Source organism: Pleurodeles waltl, chromosome 1_2 (assembly GCF_031143425.1).
Source record: "Pleurodeles waltl isolate 20211129_DDA chromosome 1_2, aPleWal1.hap1.20221129, whole genome shotgun sequence".
Lineage (NCBI taxonomy): Eukaryota > Metazoa > Chordata > Amphibia > Caudata > Salamandridae > Pleurodeles > Pleurodeles waltl.
In genome coordinates this window covers 749,413,329-749,423,593 of record NC_090437.1, presented here as the reverse complement: position 1 = coordinate 749,423,593, position 10,265 = coordinate 749,413,329, and the positions used below count along the sequence as shown (strand labels likewise).

Below are 10,265 nucleotides of genomic sequence, written 5' to 3'. Positions count from 1 at the left end.
GTGAGGCAATTGATGCTTCACGAGGAGATGTGCAAGTATCCCTCCAGTTATCATCAGTGAGGGGTCCCAGGTCTCCCTCCTACGTCCTCTTCAATTGATCAAAGGAGTCAGGAGTGTTGACCACCATTGAGAGCGATATTTCTGAAATTTGGTGGTAGTCAGATCGCCCAGGAGTATTTTGGCCTCTAAAGGACTATGATCTGGCAGGTCTGTGAGTCCCTTAAAGTATTGGAGGACAGCTTGCCGGAGCTGCAGGTACCAGAAGAATTGTGAACGATGCAAGTCGTATTCCACCAGCAGCTCACAAAAGGATTTCAGTGTTACTCTTGACACGAGGTCCCCCGTGTTGCAATACCCATAATATCCCATGACTTGAAGCCCTCCAGTGCTGTGACTGTTGGCAACCAGGTTTCATGCCACAGTGGGGTTTCTTTCGTCAAGCATTCCACCCACCCTAGAGGGTGTCTCCTGCATTGCCCATGTTTCAGTGGTGTATGCGGGATCAGATGCATTGTTGAACCACCATTCATTTATCACAATGAGATCAGAGGCCATATAGTACCGCAGTGTGACCAGGGTTGTAATGCCACTATCAGAAGGTGATTGCCAGCATTTGGTGATGGCTGTCCGCAAAGTGTGATGTTTCCACAGAAAGACCCACATTAAAGAGTCCAGCTTCTTGTAGAAGGAAGCTGGGAGCAGGAATGGATAATTTTGCAGCTGATACAACAGGAGGGGCAGGATGACCTTCTAATAAAGAAAAAAACTCAGTGGGGCACATCAAAGACAGTGTCTACATTTAAAGATAATTTGATATCTTAACAAGATGAAATGGGAAAACCTATTGAAATCTAACTATAATAATTGATATGATTTCTCCCTTTCCTGAGAAATGTACACAAACTAATTCAAAGAATATGACATATACAAAAGTAAAACTAATTCGAGAAAAAAATATGTCTATGCAAATAGAAATTTTAATACAAAGAAAGAAGAAAATCCTATTATACACATACACATATATACATATACACAAAACATATCGAAAAACAATAAAAAGCCATGACCTTCTCATAGCTGGCTTAGTGTCCGAGTGCAGACAGCGATAGTGTTGTCCAGAACCCAAAATCTCAGGGCATTTGATCCAGGTAAGGCTGGATGTTGCATGCCCAGTCAGGGTCATTGGTCATGTATACTACCAGATATTAAAAGCCCTCCTGGTGAATCTATATGCCATCCACCTAACTGAGTGCTGATCGGGGGCACGCTATGAGGTAGATGGAGGATTAGGCTTTGTTAATGGTAAGCACAGAAAAGGTCCAGAAGACCCCCAAAGTCTGGAGCACTTGGGGCTGGAGTCTCAAGGTCATCAAGAAAGATGGGGATGTGGTCTGCATATAGTGCAATCTAGTCCGAGAACACGGGAGCCCAATCCAAACTCCTGACCAGAACACCCATTCTCAACTACCCAGCCAACGGTTTGATTGCTATGGTGAATAGTAGAGGTGACAAAGAACATCCCTGTCTTGTCCCCCTATGTAGGTGGAATTTAGTGCACAATGAACCTCCCAGCTTGACCCTTGCCTGAAGGTCAGAGATTACTCTTTTAAGTTTAACAATGGTATGTTTCACTTGAAAGCACCAAGAAACTCATGCATACGTTTGGTGTATAAATACAGTTATCAGAAATTAACATACTTTCAATGCTAAGTTGGACCTGTTGCAAGCCAGGAGTGCAGGAACTGTGGCAGAATAGGACATTTTAGTCAGGTATGAAGAACATCCAGAAAGGCAAGAGTACAAATGAGACTTAGGGCCTGATGTATCAAAGAGTTTTACCCATTCTGTGTCTACAGGAAAATGTGATAGTGCATATTTACCACAGTACGTTTGGTGACACCTACCATTGATCTGTTACTGTTTGGGACAAGGGCCTCAGGTAGATGTTCAGTTCTTCAGCCTTAGGTGATAACTGGAGATGGACAAAGCACAGGATGTCCCTCTTCAGTGTGTGCACGCACAGACACTTTTTGACGTTGCCCATGATGAGGAACAGTGATGATGTGGTAAGGCGTCATTCCTAGTTCTCCTGACTTGTCCAGAGCCAGGAGTCAGGCTGCAAGATGTTCTCCACACTACCACCTGGACACGCGGCCCATGAGGCGAGGCTTGAACCTGGTGAGTTGTGGAGAGAGCTGCAATGGGAATGGATGGAGCTCGAGGAAGGACAGAGATTCACCACTCAGAATGTAAATGTAATATTCGCAAGTGCTGGGCAATTGTTAAGGAGCTCACTCTAACAAGTCTGTTCACAATCAACCCTTTTTTGCATACTGTACCTGAAAATATTTATTAGTCAACCAAATTCTAAATGCATAAACGATGGGGCGGGGAGAGGAGTGTGTGTGTGAGAGAGAGAGGGAGACCCCCACACTGTGATGGATCGATCCTCATACTGAACGAACCAGGCAAACACTATGTTTGTGAGAACCAGTGCGCCTTGAGAATCAGTCCCCATGGTGTGTTTAGATACCTTCGAGCGAGTGTAACAAAAAACTAAAAGTGCAGTTATACTTGCCTCGCTTCACTTTATAAACTACCCCTGTATCAAAGTGCAAAGCGCACATGGAGTTAGAAGAGTTAATACAGTGTGTTTTTCCTTATTGCTCATTCTTGTAAATATCTGTTGCAAGCAGTCCTTAGGCGTACACTGTAGACAACTTACCTCATCGCCAACCTCTGCATGTATCAGGTGCGTGCCAAGCACTGCTTCTGTATGTAAAGTGGCTTGAAGTTCTGAATACAGCACTGACATTTCTTACTTCGATTGTGAAGTACTCTGGAACATTCTTCCGTTACCGAGTCAAAAATAGATTATAAACGGGTGTACCTTTTATTCATGTATTTGTGTCTGTCTGAGGGAAGATAGAACCTGCCCCGCGTGGTGGCAATGTTATTTGCTCTGCCCCTCCCTTCTGTTGACCCACGGCGCCGGCGAGAACTCACAGAAAGAACTCCGCGGGAAGTCATTGTGCCATCTCTGACAGGGCACGCACCCGCCGTGCCGGGTGAGGTCACAAGCAGTGGCATTATTAAATAATGCAGCAGAGGTGACCCTCGGCAACAGAGCGTCCTTGGCAACCAACCAGTCGGCGGTGCAGTCTCCAGGTCTAGCATTCCTGCTGCCGCCCCGGTGGGTCGCCATGCCGGGACAGAAACGAGCCGTCGCCGTCTCCGCCGTTCCCCGCCGCTTCACGCTGCCCAGCACCCCCGGACAGAGGATCCTATGCACGGGTAAGAAGCTGCACGTGAGCTGACGAGGGCAGCATAGCAGCGGCCTTACCGGTCCCAGGCTGTCCTGGGTGGGCATCCCCCATGAGAGGTAGACAGACCGCAAAGCTGCGTGGGACATTCCTAGGCACACAAGGCTTTCTCGCAGCTCATTTCATGCAACATGTACACTAACTGGCAGAGGCACTCTCTTCTGCAAGCTCTAGCTTTCTAATTAACACACATTAACCCTTTGCTGGCTGCTCAGAAATAATAAACCACCTGTGCTTATTTAGCAGTTCTCCCATTTTAGATCTGTGTTGACAACACTGCTGTATGTGAACACCAGATAAAAGCTCTGAGAATCAGTACTGGGAGAGGGGCAGCCTATGTGCGAGCAGTATGCCTGAATTAGTAGTGGCGAAAACAACTTGATAAAGGCAGTATGTCGGATCTGTTCATTTAGATACGTTATGTCAGCTGGTTTAAGTGCAGTCTGATTTATTTAGTGCGAAAAGTTACAACACAGGCAAAATATATGATTTATTTATTGTAAAAAGCATGTTTCGAGGCATTAGGACTTTCAAAGTGGATTGTTATCACACTGTTCTAAACCTTGTTGGTAGTTACTTGGTAGTTATTGTGGTGCGCGGACTGTCAGAAGTTACTGTTTTGTTGGTTCCCCTCTGATAAGAGATTTGTATTATAATCCTCTTTGTTAGGACATTTTTGTATATTTCGTATATTGTTTTGCCAACTGCAGTTATGTACACATTTGTTATTGTACTGGTACTATTTAGCCGTGTGTGTAATAAGCACTTTGTAGGCCTGACCACAACAGTTTTAGTTGTCTGTCAGCTTCTTGTGATAAAACAAATACAAGTGAACGCATAAACATACATTCTGGGGCTCTTAGCCAGCCTTCTTAACCAATAGCTCTACTAGAGAGTCATGGCTATTCTGCTTCTGCTCATGACAGCGTCTAGCATGGAGCAATGTGTTAACCCACTTCAGCCGCTGGGTCTTTTGTCCTGTGAATGAGGATATTTTGCCTGACCAAATGTTAACATCTGTCTGAAAATGAGTGTGTTTTGGTGCCAACGGTGATGGCGTAGTCCTGGTCACATTTATGTCACAAGCCTACCTAAACTTCTGTGTATCGAGAAAGTGCATTCACTGCACAGACATGCAGTGTGTTGTAGGGTGCCAGACTAGCGCATGGCTTGGTGTCCTCACAGTGTCTGAAGTGACCTGGAGGGGAGTTCTGCGATCAGTGCATAGTGTTGGACTGGAAGGGTGGTGATAGGACTGCAGAGTGCTGCTCTGGGCAAAGGATGTCATACTTGGGATTTTTCTTCATATGTTAAGCTGACACCATGATGTACAAGAAAGTGAGGTGGACAATCCTTGTGAACTGTCTTTTCCAAGGTGGCAATCTGCGAAGGGAATGCTGCCTAAGGGTCCCAATTCTGGATGAAGTCAGGTCTTTTACAGTGATGTCAGTTGCTAATTGAATCATATAGAAAAGAGACATGGTGGTCATTTTATAATTTCTTATTTTAATTTATCTAACATAGGCTTGCTTATTTAGTGTGGGAGTTTTATTGTGGATGGGAGAAGGGTGGAAACAAGAATGAGTCAGTTGGTTGATGAATGGATGCACAAGTGCAAGCATGAGTGTTCTAAAGAAGAATACACAAGCGTTGCTCTTAATCCAACGCCACCAACCGGAGTCGTCCAGATCATCCAAACTCCCCAACTGTCAAAGAACTCTCGGTTGACAGAGTTCCCAAGATAGTTACAGAACCCTGCAGACAACAGAGTTCTCTGTCCCATATTAAGCACTCTGTCAACTCTTCCTGCAATGAGTTATAACACATCCCCCTTCCCACACAATTATGATTAACATAAGATTTATGAAAACAATAAGATAAAAGAAATATAATAAATGTCACATCACAAAACTGTAGAATACAACAACTTAAGTCACATAGGGGGTCATTCTGACCCCGGCGGTCATGGACCGCCGGGGCCAGGGTTGGAGGGAGCACCGCCAACAGGCTGGCGGTGCTCCACAGGGTATTCTGACCGCGGCGGTTCAGCCGCGGCCAGAAAGGGAAAACCGGCGGTCTCCCGCCGGTTTTCCGCTGCCCTGGGAATCCCCCATGGCGGTGCAGCTTGCTGCGCCGCCATGGGGGATACTGACACCCCATACCGCCATCCTGTTCCTGGCGGTTCGCCTGCCAGGAACAGGATGGCGGTGAGGGGTGTCGTGGGGCCCCCGTAAGAGGGCCCCACTTTGTATTTCAGTGTCTGCCTTGCAGACACTGAAATACGCGATGGGTGCCACTGCACCTGTCGCACCTTCCCACTCCGCCGGCTCAATTCTGAGCCGGCGTCCACGTGGGAGTGATGATTTGCACTGGGCTGGCGGGCGGCCTTTTGGCGGTCGCCCGCCAGCCCAGTGCAAATCCCAAAATACCCTCAGCGGTCTTTCGACCACGGAGCGGTATTTTGGAGGGGGAAACTCTGGCGGGCGGCCTCCGCCGCCCGCCAGGGTGAGAATCACCCCCATAGTCTTTCAACCATTGAGGTTTGCCACAAACTCTGGAACCTCTTCCCAACTTGGTAGAAACTTTGGACTTGTCAGGATGATGCACTGGAACATTGGATCCATTAGAGCTTTGAATGTCAAAATTATGCATTGATGCATTAGGTTCACCAGTTGGGTAGGATGAGACTGTAACAACGTCTGGACCATTCCATTTCTCAATCCGGGACATACTCCACACATCATCGTTGTCCAGAACAACTACATTTCTCCTCACCTCCTTGATACGGAAAGGACCCATAATCCTGATCTGCCTTTCCTTCCAAAACCAGGTTTTCTCACCAACACTATTTCACCTATCACCCACTTGCCCTTAGAGACTCCATGCATAAAATCAAATCCGGACTTATATTTTTGCTGATACATTTTCCTCAGTTGATGTCCTTTGCTCAATTTATCATTATACTTTTCAGGTTGCAACAAAATTCTCTTCATCCATGCTGTATTTATTTTGGTACAACCAGCCCTGCCTCTCATATACTCAAATGGGGCAATAGCAGTAATTGTGTTAGGAGTATTACAATGGGCCCACCACATTTCCCACAACAGGTCAGATAAAGGTGCTCTAGTTTCTACAGCCTCCTGAACACAGAACTTTACCATTCTATTCATGCGTTCAGCAAGACCATTGGCTTGCGGTAGGTGCAGAGCCATCCTCAAGTGCACTATAGCTAAAGACCTCAAAAAGTCTTGCATTTCTTGAGAGGTTAATTGTACTCCATTATCTGTAACCAAGTGACTAGGCATTCCCTCACGAGAAAATTCCTCGTTAAGAAATTCAATAACAGCTCTGGTATCCAACGTGCCTACACATTTAGTCACTACCCACTTCGAGGCATAATCAACTAGGAGTATTACATATCGTTCATTGTAAGGTAATAACTGAAACGGACCCATGAAATCCAACCACAACTTCCTTCAAGGCTTCTCAGGTACCTCAACAGGAGAAAGCGGAGCATTCACCACAGCCTTTGATTTATCACTACACGCACAGGACACACAATCCTTCACCACAGCTTCAACATCACAATCCAACCCAGGCCACCAATACACCTCTCTCAGCCTAGATTTAGTCAAACTTCTGCCCATGTGACCCTCATCAGCCAGGTTGATAATTCTTTCCCTCACACCTAAAGGTGGAATCGTCTTGGTACCTCTGAATAGCTCATATTCACAGCAAGAAAGTTCATCTCTCACATTCCAACACCCTTTCAAGGAAACAGGAACATCCCTTAAATCAGGCTATCCTTTTACAATAAACTCCTTGAGTATATTCCTATCAGCATCCAGCTGTTTTGCAGCCTTCCACTATTCCTCGGAAATAGCTTCTTCTCGCACCCAATTAATCACACACACATCTTCCCCTCCATCCTCATAACTGATTGGAGCTCGTGACAAAAAATCTGCTACACTATTTCTCGAACCTGGTATGTACTCCACTTGAAAATTATACTCCATCAAACCTTCCACCCCCTTTTTTTTTTCTAGGAGTTAATCCTTCACTTTTCTTTGGAGAAAACATTTGAATGAGGGATCTATGATCTGATCTTACAACAAAAGGTAAACCCCATAATTAAAATTTGAAACGTTTAATCCCGCACGCACATGCAGGGGCTTCCCTCTCTATGACAGAATAGTTTTATTCTGCTCCTTTTAATGACTGTGAAGCAATGGCAATTACATTCTCTTCGCCTTTCACCATTTGATTAAAAACGGCTATACAAAATGGTTTTCGCTGTTACATCAAAATGCCCCAGAGTAGGCATTTTGCTAATACTGTTCTTAATAAACTAAAATGCAGATAAACATTCACTTGTCCAATGAAACTCAGTACCTTTCTTCAAGAGAGATCTTAGGGGTTGAACAATGCTCGAAAAATGTGCAATGAACTTGGAATAATATTCAGCCAAGCCCAAAAAAGACCTGACTCCATCTTTGTCTTTTGGTTCAGGCGCCTGGATAATGGAATCAACCAACTCCAATTTGGGTTTAATGCCTTCACCTGAAATGGTGTGACCTAGGTAAGTCACCGCAGTAACTCTTAATTTACACTTTTCTCTCTTAACAGTCACCCCTGAAGAAGCCAATTTACTCAACACCTCTTTCAAAATCATGTCATGTTCATGCTGCGTTTTACCATGCACCAAAATGTCATCCTGAAAGAACAAAATACTTGATATTCCCCCCCAATTTTTTTTTCATAAAGCGTTGAGAACAAGCAGCCGCCGAGGCTAGTCCAAGCGGCATTCTTAGAAATTGATATGCTCCCAAAGGTGTTACAAATGATATTAAATGCCTAGATTCAGGGTGTAGCACAATTTGGTGATATGCTGATGAGAGATCCAAGACACTAAAAATTTTGGAACCACCTAAACCCGATAACTCTTCTGAAATATTGGCTAAGAGTTGCCGATCCACCCATATATGTTTATTGAGGTGCATAAGGTCTACACACATGCGAATCTGTCTCCACGATCCTTAGGTGCCAAAACAATTGGAGCCAACCATTCAGAAGATTCAATCTCTTCAATCACCCCAAATCTAGTAACTTAGTAAGTTCTTCCTTAAGAGGTTCTAACATTAACTTTGAAACTCTCCTCACTTTGTGCACAGAATGAACAGCATTGCATTTAAGAATAATCTTATGCTCAAAACAATTCAAACACCCCAACTCATCAGTAAAAACTGTGGAAAATTCATCAAAGACATCAGAGTTCATGCCTTCATCGCTTACCACCATGACTTGACAAGAAGAGTTGGGATCCAATTTGATACCCATATCACGTTGATGACGCCATCCCAGGAGATTGTTTCCTCGCTTTGCTACGTAAACCTTACCAACTGTTGCCTTGTTTTGGAATTGAATTCTCATAATTTTGTAGCCAACAACATCAATTTTAGTTCCACCATAACTCACTGGATTAATATCAGGGTACATCAAAGGACCAAACTCATCACCAAACATTCTATCCCAATTCTTATCACCTATCATGGTGTAAGGAGATCCTGAATCTGCTAACACTTTAATATCCTTATTGTCCAATTTAACCATTCAGGCATAACAATTGGTCCTTCATCCACACCCACAACTTTCTCTACAGCTTGATTGGCATCAGATTTCACACAAAACAGTCTTGCTAACATTTTCCCTAACAGAATCAACATTCCCTTGTTTGTCAACTTTACAAACTCTTGCATAATGACCTTTTTTCCCACAGTTCCTACATACAGACTTCTTAGCATAACAACTCAAACTATTAGCTGTATGTCCAGGGTTACCGCAATGGTAACACTGCACTCCAGTGTCTCTGTTATCCTTTCCCTTCTCTTTTGAAGAGATTTTATTGTCAAGGCTTACTTTCAAAACCTCCTCACGATCCTGAGTTACCTTTATAACATCAGAATTAGGGGTGCCCCGTGCTTCATGATCATTCATCTCTCTTATCCAGTTGTTAGTACTCTCCATCCCCTCTACTACAGGAGTGGCCTCCTTCAGATCTGGATTTTTTTGTCAACAGTTTCTTCTGAACACGCTTGCTATTAGTGCAACGTACAAGTTGGTCTCGAATAAGAGAATCAGTGATATCACCAAAATCACACGTACGTGCTAAGGTACGCAAAGCAGCCACAAAATTATTTACACTCTCTGTTTTTCCTTGAACTCTTTCAAAAAATCTGTGTCTTTCTAAAATCGCATTGAGTTTAAATTCAAAATGCGCAGCCAACATTGTTACAGACATTTCATATACATCTCTTGGTTCACTATCTGCACCTCCAATAGGTAAGGTTTCTAAACTATCATAAATGTTTCTGCCCTCCACTCCCAAATTATGTAGAAGTACAGCCTGTTTTCTAGCTGGAGAAAATGTTTCACCCCCAATCGCTATTGAATATGAGTCATAAAGATTTTTCCAACACTTCCACAGCAGAATTGGATCACCCTTGTCAGAAAGAAATGCAGGTGGTTGTGACACCGTAGTGGTAGTGGACATTGTGGCAGAAAATCTAGGCAAAGTACAAGTACTAGCAGTATCTGCTAGAATAGTCTAGCTGTATAGCTCTTGTTCCGGTGGGGTATGATTGCAGTAAATGTCTGTTAAATATGAAAACGGTCTAGTGCTTACGTTTCTCTCTCTCTCTCTCCAAGAGACAGTATAATTCAGAGAGAAACGGTGTAGAAAACTCTTCACACACAGTTCCACGAAAATATGCGCATACACAACAGACCTCACAATGTGTTCTAGTTGTCAGGAAGTTGCCTCATGCCGGAGTGCCCATGCGCATACGATCCACAAGACTATGCGCGTACACAATACACTCCGAACCGTGGTCTAGTTGTCAGGAACTGCTCCATGCCGGAGTGCCGGAGTGCTCATGCGCATAA

The 10,265-nt window shown here is 44.2% G+C and overlaps 1 protein-coding gene across 1 annotated transcript in view; it reads left to right on the top strand.

Annotated features, from left to right (window-relative positions):
* The first annotated feature begins 3,011 nt into the window (after positions 1-3,011).
* The window catches only part of SPMIP2 (sperm microtubule inner protein 2), a 269,195-nt gene continuing 261,941 nt past the window's right edge, over positions 3,012-10,265 (top strand). Inside the window, exon 1 of the mRNA XM_069243429.1 lies at positions 3,012-3,294. Within this exon, the coding sequence (XP_069099530.1) occupies positions 3,204-3,294 (91 nt within the window). The 5' untranslated portion in view covers positions 3,012-3,203. The remainder of the gene's footprint in view (positions 3,295-10,265) is intronic.